The 18342-nt window shown below is 38.4% G+C and overlaps 2 protein-coding genes across 3 annotated transcripts; both read left to right on the top strand.

The window, feature by feature from the left end:
• The first annotated feature begins 4059 nt into the window (after nt 1-4059).
• apoeb (apolipoprotein Eb) lies at nt 4060-6644 on the top strand. The gene is made up of 5 exons (XM_054781607.1): nt 4060-4137; nt 4205-4268; nt 4349-4502; nt 5583-5870; nt 5943-6644. The coding sequence occupies exons 2-5, from the start codon at nt 4226-4228 to the stop codon at nt 6286-6288; spliced, it is 831 nt and encodes a 276-aa protein (XP_054637582.1). The 5' UTR covers nt 4060-4137; nt 4205-4225; the 3' UTR covers nt 6289-6644.
• A 5504-nt stretch (nt 6645-12148) lies between these two features.
• On the top strand, nt 12149-13102 carry apoc1 (apolipoprotein C-I). Of its 2 annotated transcripts, none has more exons than XM_054782050.1 (4): nt 12149-12259; nt 12445-12504; nt 12589-12724; nt 12839-13102. In XM_054782050.1, exons 1-4 carry the CDS (start codon nt 12157-12159, stop codon nt 12897-12899), a joined length of 360 nt encoding a protein of 119 aa, XP_054638025.1. In that variant the 5' UTR covers nt 12149-12156; the 3' UTR covers nt 12900-13102. The 2 variants fall into 2 exon arrangements, with proteins under 2 accessions (XP_054638025.1, XP_054638024.1); XM_054782049.1 differs by having other exon boundaries at nt 12192-12259; nt 12406-12504.
• Nucleotides 13103-18342: the final 5240 nt, after the last annotated feature.

The raw sequence follows: 18342 nt of genomic DNA, 5'->3' as shown, positions 1-18342 counted from the left end.
ATTTCACGTCACTTTATTTTAAATGAAGGAGGGGCCTATAAGCGCATTTAAAGCACAAACACGCCAGCGTCAAGGGGGCGTGTTATTAATTTTTTTTTTACATTTTAAGGTGGTTAACTCGTTTTTACACTTGCACAACAATAGAAATGCTGAAAACCAAAAACCAAGCACAAGCCGTTCCTTCTCCAGCTTTAAAGGGTGTATTTTCGTTTCATTGAACCGTGGTTAACTTGGCAGAAGCAGTGACACAAATCTAGCTGAGATTTCAAATGACAGACAAGATGGAATCTGTGACTCAGAGGACTGAAGAACTTTTAAACGGCAATAACCTCGCTGACTCGTCCTAAAACCCACCACGGACGGTGAGGCTAACGTCATCCAGCGTTCTATCAACAAAAAACACGCTAGCTCAGGCGAGCCTTTGCACACGCTCCCTCCTGACATGCTTTGTTTTTGTCCCAATTTAACTTCGTCAGACATTTTACTGTCATGACTCTCTCACTTCCCAGCACCCCCTCCCTTCCCCATTTGTCCGCACGTCGGCGTTGTGAAAGACACTTTCATTTCCTCTGCAGGATCAAAACAACACACGCTATCGAGCCCACCGATGTAGAGAAATACGTACAAGTCAGTTAGTCAGTACAATACAACAACTGCAACTGGGGGCGTGTGTGGAGTTTGACGTAACAGTGGTCGACCCCCGCCCTGAGCACTACAGCAGCTTATCACGTCTTATCACGCCTCACACTGAGTACCAACTCAACTAATCTTTGCTCCTGTTCAGAAACATCTCAAAGTCTCAAAGGGCAAGGACCGCGACACATAGACACATGACACACATGACACACATGACGACACATGACGACACATGACACACATGACACACACCTGAACTGTAGCTCGGAATAAAATGTAATCAAAATAAATTAAATGTAAATGTTTGCAAAAAAAGCACACTTTAACAAAGTGATGTCCAACTATGTCCTGTCCTGTCCTGTCTATTTTATTGGTCAATGCGATGTCTGATCACCGCTACACTTTTTATTAACGCTTCATTCTCGTGAGTTCATTTACCGTACGGCATCCTACTATGTTGTGTTATGCCTATTTTATACTTAACATTGATCATAATTCTCATATGAAGTAGTTGTGGTGAACTTTTTTACCACATTATGATGCTACCTTGCCATTTTCCGACGTATTTCAAAGCAGCAGGAGCGCATTTGCAATACAGGAAGTGAACAAAAGCATTGCATATGTGAAAACAAAATAAAGTAAGCGACTTTGCAACAGTACCATTTTAACAGTCATGATGTACCCAACTATTTTAAGGTTCTCAGCGGCGATGACACACAGCAATATTGAACATTTTTTAGAAATGGTTATTTAGTGTAGTTTGATCATCTCAGTTCAGCTGTGTAAACGTCCGTCAAGTCAAACTATACTGGGCCAATACTTCCTTCCCGTGTGTTCCAAGTTACTGTGTAGTGCTACTTCAATACAGAACGTGCTCTTTGGTGCCTAAAACCCCAAAGTGCTCTCCGGGGGAGGGAGGTGCGCGTCTGGGCCAAAGAGCCGAAGTGTCGACGGCAACATTTACATTTGAAAAAAAGCCAAGACTTGACATCCTGCTGTTACGAGTGTTCCTATTCACATGAAAACACTTACGGTACTTGTTTTAGTGATGCTGATGATCAAATGTTGGGGAGATTTAACACCCGCGGAGCTCCAAGTGGCCTTTTGGCATCGGGGGAGTCCTCTGCCTGCTGAAGGATAGAAAAGAAGCTGCATTAAGCCCAATATTGTGTTTAACAGCGAGATACATGAACAAAAATACATGCATTAAAACATACTTGCAACATTAAGGCAACAATTACCATTATACAATATAATATGAGGTACATAAACTAAAAAAAAAAGAGTGCTTTAGTAGTAAAGCATGTGCCTTCTTACTACTTTTGCAATTGCATCTTGGACCCATTTTTTAATTAGATTCACATTAGTGTAGATACATTTTCTTTCATTAATAATTATACATAATATATAATTATATCATAATTACATATACTGTATAATTAGATGCACCATGATGCGGACGTTGACGATTATTATCGATTCATAAACGTCAAAAATCAATGCTGACGGAACAAAAAAAAAAAAAACAGAACAAAAAGACCTAAGTGGAAGACGCTACCGGAATGGCTGAGCGTGAACTCCGACCTGCACCTGCTGGATTTAAAGCGAGTCTGGAAGCACTTTGGCTTTCACGTATTTGGCTTTCACAGACAATATGCAAGCTTTGTCACACAAGCTTCAAATATTTTGGGAACACCACAAATATGAGAAACCACATAGCACATTTCCACCCGAACCAGGAGGAAAAACAACCAGCTGAGGTTGCTGCCAACCAGAGAACCATCGAGCAGGTGATAACTAATTTTCCACCCAACTCGGAAAAGGCGACGCGAATGACAAAGTCAGTTGCAACCTTTATTGTGAAGGATTTGGGTCCGTATTTGGTTGTTGAGAAGCAGGGCTTTCATGATTTATGGCGCACTTTGGAACCCAGATACAACGTTCCATCGGAACGTTATTTCACTGACACTATTTGTGAATAACGGCAGCCTAGCTTTTTTGGTTATTCATAATAAACTGACGTCTGCAAGCATTATTCTTGTCTGAGAGCCGCTGGTACAGAAATCTATATTTTGTATGAAAGCTGTTTTTGACTTTGCTATACGGCAAAAAGATTATTTTGTCAGAGATTCTATGCTCAGGATTTTAGTTTGTATTCAGAAGTCTACTATTTATTTGTGAATAACGGCAGATTTTTTGTGTTGGTTACTCAGAATATGCCTAAGTTTGTTCATTTTATACATGCTGCTACTGGTGCGCTTTACTTTTCCTGTTGGTTCTGTGCAATGGGAAATATGTTGGTAGACCTTCCAATTCACCTTCCAATTATTAAAAGATAATGGAAGTAAATTCATCTGTTTCATGTTTATTTGAATTGTGGATCATTGCAAATATGCTTTGTTTTAGTAGTACACTGTGAGTAAAAAAGAAATTAAATAGTGAAAAAAAAATAAGGAATATGAAAAAAGTGTTTATCACAAAAAAAGATGCTTGGAGACGCAGTGATAATCGTTTTATCATCGCATGCAAGCCTCTGAATCGTAACTGCATCGAATCGTGATGTGGCCAGAGATTCCCACCTCTAATAAATATATTTCTATACATACATATAGACATTTTAATTCCACTTCTGCTCCCATTTGTATTTATTTATTTTTAATTAGGTACTACAAATACATTTATTCCCAATTTGGTATAAATTTTTGTAGACGATGATGATGGTTATATTAATATTATGTATTATTATTACTATTATTTATCATTTTGAATTAAATAATGTAAAATGTTTCATGTTGCATTTTCTTTGATTCACAGTTTGAACAGATATCTTTGTGTGCACTTTTTTTAATTCATGCTTTGTTTTGTTCCATTTTTTTTAATTATAAGCTGTTTTATGACATATACAGAAATATAATACACATAATACAAAAAGTATTGATTTTATCATTTCTTTCTGCTCAGTGTGCCCCTAGTAGTTGTATCTCCAATTTGAGCTAAATTTTTAAGTAATTATTTTGTCCATAATTATTAATGTTATGTTGGATAACTATACTGTGAATTATACTGTGAAAATGTTTCATGTTTCATTCATTGAACTGTATGTTTTTATACATGCTTTTTTGTTCCTGTTTTCATTTATATTATTTTATTACGCATCATAATATTGCTACAAGTCTTCATTTTTCAGGTCATTTTTAAAAAAAGAGAAAGTACTTTATATTGTGAATTGCTACTTTGCAAAAATGCCTGATTGACGAGCGTGTCTTAATTTTATATCTTAAGTTGTCATTTTTCTTTACCCCGCACCGTACGTGCAACCTTTAACCTTCTTTGTCCACGCAGACAGTGCATAAACATGCTTGGAAGGAAAGGAGAGAAGGCAGCAGGATGCAACGATAACTAGCCACGCCCCCCTCATGGCAACCCCTCCCCTGCCTCAGCGAGCCTATAAAAGGTGGGAGCCACTGTTGGGGGAACACGGAGAAACTTCTATCACTTCAGGTAAGATGAGGAGGAAACGATATGGAAAAAAGAAGAAGTAGTTATTCATCTGTTGATTTCTTCCCAGGTGTTCGTGTCTGCAACAACCATGAAGGCCGTAGCTCTCGTCCTCGCCCTGGCAGTCATCACTGGTATGTTTGTTACATGTGGAAATAAACACATGCTACATCAACACATATCTAACACATATATCTACGGTGGCCCATCACAGGCTGCAACGCCCGTGTGGTGCGCCAGGCCGATGCCACCCCAAGGAACTGGGAGGAGGGTGTGGAGCGCTTCTGGCAGTACGTCTCTGAGCTGAACCAGAAGGCCGATGGCGTGGTGCAGACCATCAAGACCTCTCAGCTCAACAGAGAGCTTGAGTAAGTCCATCTGACTAACACACAGTAACAAACATATTGTAAAATAGCAGTCATAACAGTAGACTAACTACTTGGTTAACTAGTATTGAGAGTCACTGATAGCACTATCAGTGGTGTGTTCAAGCAGGCCTTCCCAAACTTAGGGTCAAGGACCCAAAATGGATAGAAACTTTGACTGGTTTGTTGTTATCAAAGTTAAATGTTGGCTATCATATTGATGTCCTCAGCCGTCCTTAATGTTTCTTTATGTCCAAACATATTTTACAAAGTTTGGGTCCTACTTCCTGCCTTCAACCTGAAAAAGTCTGAGAGCGCATTGCAGGCACCACCTAAAAAATACCCTGCTTGGTCCCACTACACTACACTACACTACACTACACTACACTACACTACACTACACTACACTTTCCATTGCAGTTTAGCCTAAAATATGTGGCTTTGACTGGCAGGTTTATTTTATCATTGTTATTTTTGTTTTTTTAAATCATTTATTTTTTATTTATTATCAATATTATAGTATTTATTTAATGTCTTTAATATTTCATGTATTATTGTATTGTAATATTTATGCCTTCTACTTCCATGTAGAATTGTTTTATTATTCTTTTTAATAATAATAATAATAAATAACATATTAAATGAATATGAATATATTATTGACAAATTTTATTATTGACAAAATTATTTTTTATTATTGTTATTAAAGTAATTGTTTTATTTTTCTCTAATACAATTGTATTTAAATATTTATGATTCTACTCAGGTAGAATTATGTTATTATTTATTTTTATTATTATAGTAATTATTTCATATGTATCTAATATAATTATATTTAAATATTTAGGGCTTCTAGTTGCAGGTAAAATACTGTAATTTCATTATTATTTATTTTGTTATTATTATTATTATAATGACTTATTTATTCTTCCTACAGTATTACTATAATAATGATTTCATATGTCTCTAATATAATTGTATTGAAATATTTAGCTGGAGTAGCACCAGTGGTACCTGCAGCGCATGAGGATGCCAGGCAGGATACATTGTAGATGTACCTTCTCACTTTTCTTCTACCCGCAGCACCCTGATCACCGACACCATGTCCGAGCTGGTAGCGTACAAAGACGACATCCAGGCCAAGCTGGGCCCCTATGCCACCGCCTCCACAGGTCAGTTGACCACCGACCTGCAGCTGCTGGCCAACAGGCTGCAGAAGGACATGCTGGACGCCAAGGAGCGCAGTACCGAGTACCTGGGTGAGCTGAAGTCCATGGTGGAGCAGAACTCCGGCGACGTGCGCGGCCGCATCAGCTCCTACACCCACAAGCTGAGAAAGCGCCTCAACAAGGACACTGAAGACATCCGCAAGTAAGATGGATTTCAGCTTTTCAAAGATGAACGCTTCTGCTCAATGTGAAAGCTAACCATCTATCAAAACAGCATCGTGGCCACCTACCTGGGCGAGATCCAGTCCCGCACCTCCCAGAACCTGGATACTGTCAGGCAGAAGGTGGAGCCCTACGTCCAGCAGGCCGGCGACACTGCCTCCCAAAAGCTGAGCGACATTTCCACCATGCTGCAGAGCCAGGCCGTGGGTCTGGGCCAGCAGCTGGAGAGCCAAGCCGAGGGTCTCAGGACCCAGCTGGAGGCCACCGCCGAGGAGCTGCGCACCTCCCTGGAGGGCAAGATCGACGAGCTGACCGAGCTCTTCTCCCCGCTCGCCACTCAGATTCGCCAGAAGTTCGACACCATGATTGAGAAGGTCAAGGAGACCACCACTATTTAAAAAGAGACTTCGAGAGGGTCTGTGATATCTCAGAACCCTGGAAAGGAGGAAGTTGAGAGTTACTGATCTAGCCTTCACTTACAGCTTTGCTCTCTTACTAATCTTGACACGTCATCACTTCCTATTTTCTACACTTTGTTGTAAATACATGAACGCAGTGGGCCAAACATGGCGAACCCACCATCAATGCACCCAAAATGCAAGTCCTTCATTTCAAACACTTTTTTTAAAACCGTGGTGGTGCTTTCTGAGTCATGCTGTCATCTGCCACTATTTGCTTGTTAGCATGTAGCTTTATCCACCATGCTGCTGTCTAGGGTGAATAAAAGTGAATAAAGAAACCAAAAAACACAAAACTCTACTCCTTTCCTTGTTTTTTATGTAGATAAGCTCCACACCTACATAGCCACACTGCAATTCATCTCCACTCAATCTTCGTTCAGAAGGGTTGGCAAAATACACCTTTTATTTCAAAAACATAGACCCCGTTAGGCAACAACGTACTGGAGGAGGCTAAGGTTGCTGTGGCCGCTAGGGGGCAGCAAACATCGAGGGAAAGAAACCATATCCATTATAGTATTATTACAGTGGAACATTGGTCAGCTTCATTAATCTCCTCCAGAAGGTTTGACTTTTCCCATAAGAAATTAACATAAATCCAATTAAATGTTCAAGAAAGCCAAAAATGTGAACATAAAACATGTTTGTATAGCTTTACAAGTATAGTTTTACATGCCGAAAAGAATTGCAAAATGCATATAAATAAATACAAAACATCCTTGTTAGCGCTTATTAACACATGGAAACAGGAACCGGGAGTCAGCTCTGTCGCCTGTCAGCGGTTGACATGTAGTTAATCATGTATTTCAGATTTTTTGGTATTTATTTGTATTTCGTAAATTTGTAATATCTTACAAATGAAAGACAAATGTAAGAACAATACCATTCAGTGTCTTTTGTAAGCATATGTAAACGCTGATGGAGGGGGGTGCAAGATAAAATTTCACCTCATTGGGTAGGGTCGGCTCTATACGAGACCTACAACAAAAAGCCCCAAAACATGAAACCAAAAGTCATTTTAGGACACAAAACCAAACCATAAGTTGACCATTTTTGCTTGTCTTGTTAAAACTATTTCAGGTTGAATATCAAACATGAATTATATTTTGGTTTTAACGTTTTAAAGGCCAGTATTTTTAATTAAGTAAAAACTAAAAACACAAATGCATACATCGCACACATAGAGTACATCTTTTGCCTTGTATGTAAACATTTACAATTGAAAGCCAGTTGTCCAAACTGAAATCTTATCTCATTCAATTCCAAAGGCATATTTACCAAATAAAGACAAAAAGAGGTGATGACGCGAGTGCACAATAAAAGCGGTAACGTTTCATGCAGTTTCAAGTGAGAGCAAGGAGGAAGTGAGAGAGCATGGAGTGTCGTTTGCATTGAAAAAGGCTGGGATTGAATGAGTTCCCATGAAAGCATTGCATTAGTTTATGTTGTGATCAAATCCACTTTTATTCTCTGGCTTTTAACTCAGTGTGAGTCGCGTGGTCCTCTGTGTCTTTTATTCTTTTTTTAGTTTTAAATGGTTTTATTTATTTTAGTTTTTTATTTTGTTTTATTTTTTTTACCTACTTCTTGTATTTATTCCTTTTATCGTTTTTACTTCTGTTTTTTAAATACTTTAAAAAATATTTTACTTTTAAGTTTCTTTTTTTTATTACCTCTTTTAATTTTGACTGTAGTAATTTGTACTTGTACTTATTATTTATGGTTTGAATAGTCTGTGCAGCACTTTGGAAACAGTGTTTATAAAATGTGCTGTATAAATAAAGTGGATTGGATGATAAACGTGGGATCAAAGATGCCATTTACAATGGTTTTCAATGGAACATTTTCAAGGTGCAGCTTTTTGTGTAGCATTGCCGTTTTAGGCTAATTTTGGAACAGAAGTTTAATGTTTAAAAATAGCAAATGCATCTGATATTCAATCAACACAGCCAAAACGGCTTGATAATAATAACAAAAAAAATATTGCACAAAATGTCCTCAAGATGTCTCTTCAAGGATTAAGACAGTATCGGAAATGAACACACAGCCGAGGGAACACGAGAGACATTTGAAGAATATCATGTAAATATTATACAATAACTTCAAATATATAATGATGGCACTCCACCACACTGCATCGCATTGTTGCTGACAGCCTGGGTGGAAGAAAAAGTCTTTTTAAATATTACATCACCTCCTCCTATCTGCTCTTTTGTTCATAGACCAGTTGGGACCTGCTCGGAAAGCTGATCTTCAGGAACATTCTGAGCCCGGTCTCAATTTCCGATCATCCAAGTATTTGGACAATACTGTGATGCAGCGATTGTGCAAACGTACCTGCTTTTTCCCCTGTGCTCAGAGTCCGCCGAGTGGTTGTGGTAACAAGAACAATAATGATCAGGACTATAAGATATTTCTACGGCCTGATTTTCACATGAAAATCACTGCTGTCCTATTTAATAGGCAGGTGCACTGGAAATTACTCGTCAATTTAAATATGCAAAGAATTGGACTTTACAATAGAGGGTTGAATCATTTTGATTGACTGTAAAATCAAGCAATCAATAATAAAAATGAGAACAAGCAGCATTTTTCCTGTATAGTTTAGTGTTACATTGGTTTAAATGCTACTCATTTCAGTATCCTTGAAATTAATTGTGGATTTTTATGTTGATTTTGCTACAAAGCACTTGTTTTTATATGCTTTGATTTGCTTCAATGATAACGGTAATAATAATCCAAAGAGACCTTTTACTTTAACTATAGCACCATCTGCTGGACCTGGTGGGACATTCATCATTTAACAAAAATCACTTTTCGCGTTCCAATGTTACATGTGGACAATAAAATGTAGAAATCACTTCGTAAAATTATTACTTTTGAAATGATCACATAAAAGTCTGACTTAGGAATCATACAAGACTTTGATGAAGTGCAGTGCAGAGCAGAAGCCTGCAGGAGGCGCCATTCACCCCCAGCTGCCCAGTCTGCTGACCTCTGACCTCTGCTCTCCAATCCATGCTGCACTGACAGCTGTATTTTCTTTCTTCAGGCAACGCATCTTCCTTGGAGAGCAATGCAAACAATGACATCTGCAGAAAGGGAACTCTGCAATGCTCCATTTTGTTACAGTTGGTTTAGAAAATAATTGAAAACATTCTAATAAATTATATATGTTTACTTTTTTATTACTGTTATCATAGTCACGTTCATCTCTGAAGAGAAATATATATATTTTCCCCATTGCAGTAGTTGGTTGTATGCAATACAGCACACATAAAATGAAATGAAATAATATAAATAGGTAATAAAGTGTAGATAATAAAACAAAATTAAATTAAATTAAATGAAGCTTTTGTATTGGATCTCTTTGGACTGTTGCAGCAATAAAGTATAGGGTGAGTGCATGTATAAAATAAAATAAAAAATAAAAATAAATAAAATACATCTCTTGTATTGAATCTCATTGGATTATTGAGGTAATAAAGTGTTGCGTGAGTGCGTGTATTAATTGGCAGTGTTTTTTTTAAACAAAGCTTCTATTGATTTGAGCTGTTTCGGTTCCACAAAAACAACTTTATGATGCAAACAACAAGCCTGCGTGTGTGTGTGTGTGTGTGTGTGTGTCAGAGTGCACTGTAGGTGAAGTGAAAAAGAGTAAAACTTTCAGTTATTGCGCAAAATTGTGCATCAAAACCACAGAGCGCTCGCTCAGCATGCCTGCTCCATCTGCACTGTAATAATAATTTGTTCTTTGAAAAAGTGCTGGCAAATTAACAGGTGCTCGCGAGCCTGCATGACTGCAAGTAACCCCTCCAAAAAAATAAAGAACCTGCGGAGATTAAAAAACCTCCATCCTGTCCCCCCCCCATCTATCACTGCTGGGCTCTTGACCCAAACACAAAAACACAATTTTTGTAAGCTTGTTATTCCGGAACGTGCACTTTCATGCCACCTGCAATTATTCAAGAGGGAATTTACACGCACGCAAGCACCAGCTCATGCACCTACACCAATCTGACCACAAAGGAGATGGAGATTAACTCGTTGAGACCTCAACTGTGGCCTTTCCTGCAACAAAAAGCTCAAACATCCTCATCAGCAACAAAAGAGGTGATTTGAAGTCGTTGCTGGTGTGAAAGCAAATGTGTTAAAGAGCAACAGACAGACAGACTTCCTGGCTCCAGCCCCACATCACAGTTGCAAAGAGGAGGTTAACACAGGTCAGATTGCCTCAACTCAACAAGCTTGGTCTGGCTTAATTCCCTTTTAGGAAAAGAGGAACGTCTGTCATGTCACAGACACAAAAAGTGAGGCAATCCAGTCCACTTGCGTGCCAATAAATGCACCAAAATAAAATATCTACAGGCTTTGGCAAGTGTGTGAAAAGTAAAGATGAACAACAAAAAAACAAATTAAATGAAATTAAATCATCAACGGCATGGAGGACATGCTTCAGACACTTTATGCAATCTCAAACCAAAAGACTGATTAGGTGTGCACGTTAGCTATGCCAACACTTTAGGAGGTCCAAAGTAGCATCGGAGATTCTCCTCATTGCATCTTATCAGTCACGATCATTGTGATGGCTAAACTCTAATCCTTTGAGGAAATGTGTATTGCCACGCAGCTATGCTGTGCTGTAAAATAAAAGAAATAAAAAGAAATAAAGACATACAAAATGTATATAATAAAGTACAATAAAATTAGATCAGACACTGGGAGCTTACAAGTCCATCCTTGGCCAACACATCAGGTCCAAAGCAAAGCACCCAAGAAGATCATTTCAATTGATTATTATGTAATGAGCAGTGAAGTGGGTCATCTCAGCCCACTTATTAATAAACATCATTGTTATTGTTATGCTGGTTGCAGTCTCAGGTCTTGAGGAAACTGTATATTCGCTGTCAGGGACTACACATTTTCCTGCAGTGGTGGAGTTACGTGCTGGCCAGTGGTGGCCGTGGCCACCCCTGGTCACTCTCCAGCCACCCCACTGGCCATATCAACATTTTAGGTATTTACTTATTGCCACCCCTATGTGAGTAATGGTCTCACCTTGGCCACCCCAATGAAACATTTCTGGCTCTGCCACTGTTTTCCTGGGAGGTTATTTGCAAATAATGTTATTTTCCATCCATCCATCCATTTTCTATACCGCTTCTCCTCTTTAGGGTCACGGGGGCATGCTGGAGCCTATCCCAGCTGACTTCGGGCGACAGGTGGGGTACACCCTGGACTGGTCGCCAGCCAATCGCAGGGCAATAATGTTATTTTATTTTTCTATTTTTTTAAACAAATATTACATTTTGGTCAAATAAAAAAATAGCTCTATTTCTGGCCATGACTCTACATTGTACTGACCAGACACATCAGGTCCATGCGTAAAAGGCCTGCATCAAGAATTTCCCTCCACAAACAAAATGCTCACTTTTAATACAATAAAATGCAGAGAAGCTGAATTACCGAACATCTATTCACCATTTAATCTTTATGTTATTATACTGATAAATAAAAGAATTATGAGGATTTTGGCCACAACTGTGCACTCTACTGACCAGCCACTCCATCACGTACACTTAAAAAAAATACTTAGCCCCTTTTGTTTGGCTAAACAATGACACAAAAATATTGGAAAAAGCTGTCATTATGATGCACACTACAACCACAGTAATAAACATTGTGAAAACAGCACCTCTCCTCTTTATATTCCTTGTAAAGACAAACATTTCTAATAATGTGGCAAGGGGTCAATAAAAGGGGGCAGCTACACCTCAAGGTGATTACGTCACAGTGCTGCAAGCCAGCATGCTTATAAGGAGACACACACACACGCACACACACACCCCCCCACACACACACACACACACACACACACAGTCGTCCTTGAGAACAACAACAGCAACAGCAGGTATTTACCATTTTATAGCCCTTAATGCAAATAAAACATTTTTTTCTTGCATGTAAACAAAGTGTGCACATTTTTTCTCACTTAATGTTTACTACTACTTTATTTTTATTTAGTTGTTGTTTTAATTTTCAAATGTGCTTTTCAAGACATGCAACGTGCGCATTTCTTGTTTATTTCTGTTTCAGTCAAGATGAGACTTTACCTTGCAGTAGCCGTGCTCCTGCTGGCTCTGGTCGCACACTCTGGTGAGTGTTGCGTTCATGGAACCCACCTGGAATTTCTAGCTCATTTCACCTAACTCTTTGGGGTGATTTTTTACACACGCACAGAGGCTCAGGATACGACAATGGAGGACCACCTTGCCAAGGCTGGCGATCGGTTATCTGAGTTTGGCAGAACCATTGCCGAGAAGACCAAGACAGCCCTCGAGAAGTTCCACCAGAGCGAGTTTGCAGTCGCCACCACGTATGTACTTGTTCACACATACATAAAGAATAAATGCATTAATATTACTACATGCATTCTATTTACATATGCTCTCTACTAGAATTTAAAATGTGATTTTTCCCCCTTCCACAGGAACTTTTTTAGGAAAGGCTGGCAGAAACTGAAGGAACAAGTGGATGAACTCACACAGTAGACCTTGAAGTATACATCCTGACCTTACCCAATCCACTAAAATGGTTACATGACTCCTATTCTGCTAAAAGGGAGCGACAAGGTGCATTTTATACATTAAAAAAAGCATCATTATTATTATGGATATACTGTACGTAATTCAATTTACTGCAATGTGTGTACCAAATAAATGCAAATAAAATAAACAGATTTCCTAGTCTAGAACAGTGTGGTGTCAATTATATGATGTACTGTAGAAAAAACTTTCCTGTCAGTTGGGTTGATTCATGGTGAAAAAAAAATACTTCAGCGGGTGTCTGCAGTGACAAATAAAACACATGTACCTTGAAACGGGAGTTCTTGTGAAGTCATAAAAGACATTTGATCTTTTTTTTTAATGAAACCAAGCATTTTCAATGAATGCCAATTGCTATTTGGCAATAACTGGCCTAGTAATGATAATTGTCATCAAGTGGATGACAATTACATTATTGACTTTATTGTTATTTACTTCATTGCTCCTTTGCAGGAAATGACTTTGCTATAGTAGCCACATTTACAGACCGTACACTACAAATAAGAATTAAACACCAATAAATAATTTAAAGTAGAAAAAGAAAAGAATAACGTACGATGGAGTAATATGTCCACATTGAAAAAAAATAATGATCTGAGATTTCGAGAATAAAGTCGTAATAATCACGAAAATAAAGTTGTAAATTTATGAGATTAAAGTTGTAAATTGACGATGAAAAAGTCGTAATATTGCAAGAATAAAGTGGTAAATTTACAGGAATAAAGTCGTAATATTAGGTGTCACGGTGTCATACGAAACGTTCCTCTTGCTTCAGGCAAGCTTTTATTTATAACGTGGCAACAAAACAGAGCAGTTGAGCACAAACAGATAAGCATGTCTAGCCCTTCTACGCCTTCCTTACCTCACGCCCAAGCAGAAAGGTCACATAAGTCCCCCCTTTTCATAGCTGTCTCGGGCAATGCCTGTAACATAAATTTACGAGTTTTTTCTCGTAAATTTACAACTTTATTCTCATAATACACTGCATGAAAAGGGGCGTATGTGGGAGTATGTGGAAAGAGGATGCAGTCAGCAATCTGCCCTGTACCAGTAAGTGCTACAAGGCAAACAAAGGAAGCGAAGAGTAAGCTTATCTCTCCATGTTTTTCTTAGGCTCTGACCTGATCTAATGTGTACAGTGCTCAAACTTCTGTTTTTTTCCGTGCTTTTGCAGATGTACAAAGCCAGGAGTGGTGTCGTCCATCGCATTGAAAAGGCTGTGGAAAAGAGCTACAATGGAGCAGAGGAGGAGAACGCCATCTTGGATGGAAATCCTGTGTGGGTCATACGACCTCCACATCGTAGCAGCGAATTAATAGCACTGTGCTGTGTGCTGCAACGACTTGAAGGAGACAAAAAATGTCTTGCATGTCATCACCGAAGTGTTGCACTAAACGCCTCCAACGGCATTTACATTTGTACATTTGAATAAACCTTCACTTGTGTAGCGCCGTTTGTCTTCCAAGGTACTCAAAGCACTGTTTTTCCTGCTTTTATTTATGCATCTTATTACACACTTTTGTATTGCACTCGTGATCTGTAAGCAGAAAATAAAGATTTTTGCTGTGATTGTGTCATCTTTAAATAAATATAGATCTAAATAAATTATAAGTACATTAAATCATATCAAATTAAAATGATCATAAGTTGAAAATATGCACATAAAACCAGTCCCTCCCTTTGACCAATAACAGTAGGACCAGTGCGGCCAAAACTACCAATCCAAGTGTTGCCAAAGTGTAAAACGCTCATGCTGTTTTGGAAGGAACCAGGGGCAACCCCCCATGAAGCTCAAGGTGTAAATTTACTACTTTATTGTCGTAATATTGTTTAAGAGATGGACTGCTACTCTTACCCTAAAATATATATATAACATATATATATATATTATAAATATATCCTAAAGAGGAGAAGCAGCATAGAAAATGAATGGATGGATGATTTGTATATATAACATTCATGCAAAAACGTATTTTTTACCACTTTTTTCCGCACATTTTTTGTTATTTTTATTATTCATAGAGGGCAGCACGGTGGTCTAGTGGTTAGCATGTTGGCCAACACAGTAACAGCCTGGAGATCGGGAAGATGTCGGTTTGATTCTCCCCTGGGCATTTCTGTGTGGAGTTTGCATGTTCTTCCCGTGCATGCGTGAGTACTCCGGTTTCCTCCCACATTCCAAAAACATGCATGTTAGGTTAACTGGTGTCTCGAAATTGCCCATAGGTATGAATGTGAGTGTGAATGGTTGTTTGTCTATATGTGCCCTGCCATTGGCTGGCGACCGGTCCAGGGTGTACCCCGCCTGTCGCCCGAAGTCAGCTGGGATAGGCTCCAGCATACCCCCGCGACCCTAAAGAGGAGAAGCGGTATAGAAAATGGATGGATGGAATTATTCATAGAAATATTTATTATTTTAACCTCCTTTTATTATTTTTTTTATTAATATACAGTGTGATTTTTCCATTTTTAACTTTTCAAGATACATTTGATTAAGTTATTGGGAAAGACAAGACAAAGCTAAAAGAAAATGTAAAAAATATGTATTATTCTATTTATATATGATTTAAACTTGATTTTAGTCATTTAAAATTAATATGCTCTTCCCTCAGCTGAAGGGTGACAAATATTTGAGGAAGTTATTATCATAATAGCCAACCAGTGGGCTGATGATGAAGTCAAAAGATAATTATTTGTGTCAATAGTCAGTAGGAGCAAAGGCCGTGTGCCAACATGGCTGCTCTCTCGACCGATTTCACAAGAAATGAGCGAAAGTTTATGGCGGTTAATGATCCACCCGCTGTGTCTATTCACCAAAGGCTGATCCTGAGAAGGGAGGAGAGCGACGGCGGTCACACAGCTGACCACTCTGCCACCTAGCAACCTAACCCTAATTTGGGAATCGATTCATTTTTTTTTCATGGAACAAGATGAGGAGCTGAAAGTTGGATAATCATTGGAAAATCATGTTTACTTGTTATACTACACTAAAACCCATTCAAAAGCTTTAAAGCAACAGTATGCAGTAGGATTCTGCAAGAGGCGCAATGCCAAGTTCCCGTGCAGAACCCACTGAGAAAGGGACAGCAAGTGTTACTGCCTCCCAATTTTTCAGTGGCCAAGAACATTTCAGAAAAAAATTAACAAAAGTCAAAACAATTTCAATTTCAGAAAAGACATTAACAAACGGCAAGGCAAAATTACATTTCAGAAAACACACTAACAAAAGATGAAACAAATGAAAATCACACAACAGGAAAGGTAATGTACCAAAGCCCAGGCTGGCAGGAATGGAGGCCAATAACATGCATGTCGCTCAAACGATTAGCTCTAAATGTTGAGTGTGCACGGTGTGTTGAATAAAGTCACAACATTTTTAAAACAACGCAATCAAACAGCAGTGAACGCTTATCTTCCGCGTCAGACATAACGAGTTACAGTCGTCCCTCGCAATATCGGCATTCGATTATCGCTTCCTCGCAGTATCGCGTTTTTTTCAGAAATTAGTTCATTATTAAATGATCGCTGTTTTGTGGTAGGTATGGTCTATTATTAGTCAAAACAATGAACAATGAAATGCGAGTGGTATGTAGTTTTCTGGTCATGAGGCAGGAATAACAACACAAAACATTAAGACATTACCTTACATTACATTACCTTAACACTGCATGAAGTCAGCCACAGCATGTCCGACATGACTGAGTGAAAAAAGTTCTCCTCCCATTCTGTTTGGAAGTTTTTGTCTTCTTAAGTTTAGAAGAAATAAATTTGAGGCTAACTGGTTAGCTTGCTAGATTGTGAGCATGCTCTCTTGCTAGCTAGCGCCGTCTCGAGTCCCTGCAGCATAAGAGTTGCTTGATGTTGTGTAAACAATGAATAATTGGAGAGTAAAGGTGACTATAGTGGTGTTGTTCCATGTCTACGGGGCTCTAATAATGTTAATAACCGAATTTAGAAAGTCATAAACAGGTTTCTAAGCTATAACCTTGAAAATGTCATTTATTAACATTGAATCTTATATCGTGGAAATTCATTCAACGCAGTTGGGTTTACTGCCCGCTATAATATGAATAGTCCACTTCATGCAATAAGTAATTCCTTAAAAATAAAACAGTAATTCAGACAGTTCAAACCGTTACTGTCACACTTGTCTGCATCTTTGCAGTTTCCTAAAAAGAAACAATTGTATCTTGTTTCATTTTTTTCATTTCAGAATTGTATTCATTGGAGAATTACCTGGTAGGAGTTTGCAGTTTCTTATGTTTCATTATAAAAACCATTAAAGCACAAAAACCGAACCATTAACACCACTGGTATGTAGTATTACTACATCAAGTAATGGTACCAAAGCCATGCTAATGTCACGCTGGCTTGTAATAAGGAGAACAGCATCACGGTTGCCATGGAGACCACCGATCACCAACAGTAATATCTTATGTTTGTGTTAGCATTATCATCATAGCTAATATTTTCCTTTAAGGTGATTTTCAAGACTTTTAATGGGATTTTTGTTAACATGCAGCATGTGCATTCATCGACTTCTTAAATATGATTACCTTTGTCAATTTGTGTTTTCTATATCTGGTTAAAAGGAAGTTAGACTTTGTTTTTCATCATTAAGATTCATGCATTATTCACAAAGAAATGAAGGACAATAGCCCATCTGGCAACATGAACAAAATCCTGCACTTTTATCCGCATCAGCATCAAAATGTAATTGGTTACTCCTTGGCACTTGTCCCACCCCTCTGCTAAGTTGAGTGCCAACTTTTTTGTGTAATGCCGTTAACTAAATGACCAAACAGCAATGAAACCTTAACCTACTTACACAATTAATACCAAGCTCCCATGTCCAAGAAAGGTGTCCCACATGCAACTTGTGCTTAAGACACACTCTTTTTAATCAAACAAACAAAACCGTCCCCTTGTGTGTTTAGACAGCTGTGGGATGAGGATTGTTTGATGAGATCAAATTGATTTTTTTTTTTTGCCTACCATGGACTCTGCTCGCAGAATTTCTTGGCTGGGCTGAACCTGTTTATCACATGGACGACCTGCGATCGTCTCTTAACGTCCTATCTCTTCTGCTCAATCACAGACTTTGACTGGTCCACAAACACATCAGCATCTGCCAAATGGGCTGAGATACTTGATCCAAAGGGCGCTTGGATGGTTGTCTGACACAGCAAATATAGGTGGACAGAAAGAAAAAGCACATTCGAGTAGTTGCAATTTTTCTACTACAAGTTTGTATCTGTCCAAAAAATCTCATTGCAGAATATACAAGGTCAGGTAAAATGATCTGACACATTTGTAGGTTAAATAAAAGGCAAATAAAGTAAAGAAAGAAAAAAGTGTTTTTATTTTCGAAAAGTACATATAATGCCAT

This window comes from Dunckerocampus dactyliophorus, chromosome 7, assembly GCF_027744805.1.
Source record: "Dunckerocampus dactyliophorus isolate RoL2022-P2 chromosome 7, RoL_Ddac_1.1, whole genome shotgun sequence".
In the NCBI taxonomy this organism is placed as follows: domain Eukaryota; kingdom Metazoa; phylum Chordata; class Actinopteri; order Syngnathiformes; family Syngnathidae; genus Dunckerocampus; species Dunckerocampus dactyliophorus.
Note: the sequence above shows the minus strand (reverse complement) of the source record. Positions and strands in the feature narration are given on the sequence as shown.

Coding starts and splice junctions, on each gene's coding strand:
- apoeb (XM_054781607.1), top strand. CDS start 4,226: ATGAAGGCCGTAGCTCTCGTCCTCGCCCTGGCAGTCATCACTG. Junction 4,269..4,348: donor CGCCCTGGCAGTCATCACTG/GTATGTTTGTTA, acceptor GGCCCATCACAG/GCTGCAACGCCCGTGTGGTG. Junction 5,871..5,942: donor GACACTGAAGACATCCGCAA/GTAAGATGGATT, acceptor CTATCAAAACAG/CATCGTGGCCACCTACCTGG.
- apoc1 (XM_054782050.1), top strand. CDS start 12,157: ATGCTTATAAGGAGACACACACACACGCACACACACACCCCCCCACAC. Junction 12,260..12,444: donor AACAACAACAGCAACAGCAG/GTATTTACCATT, acceptor TTTCTGTTTCAG/TCAAGATGAGACTTTACCTT. Junction 12,725..12,838: donor GAGTTTGCAGTCGCCACCAC/GTATGTACTTGT, acceptor CCCCTTCCACAG/GAACTTTTTTAGGAAAGGCT.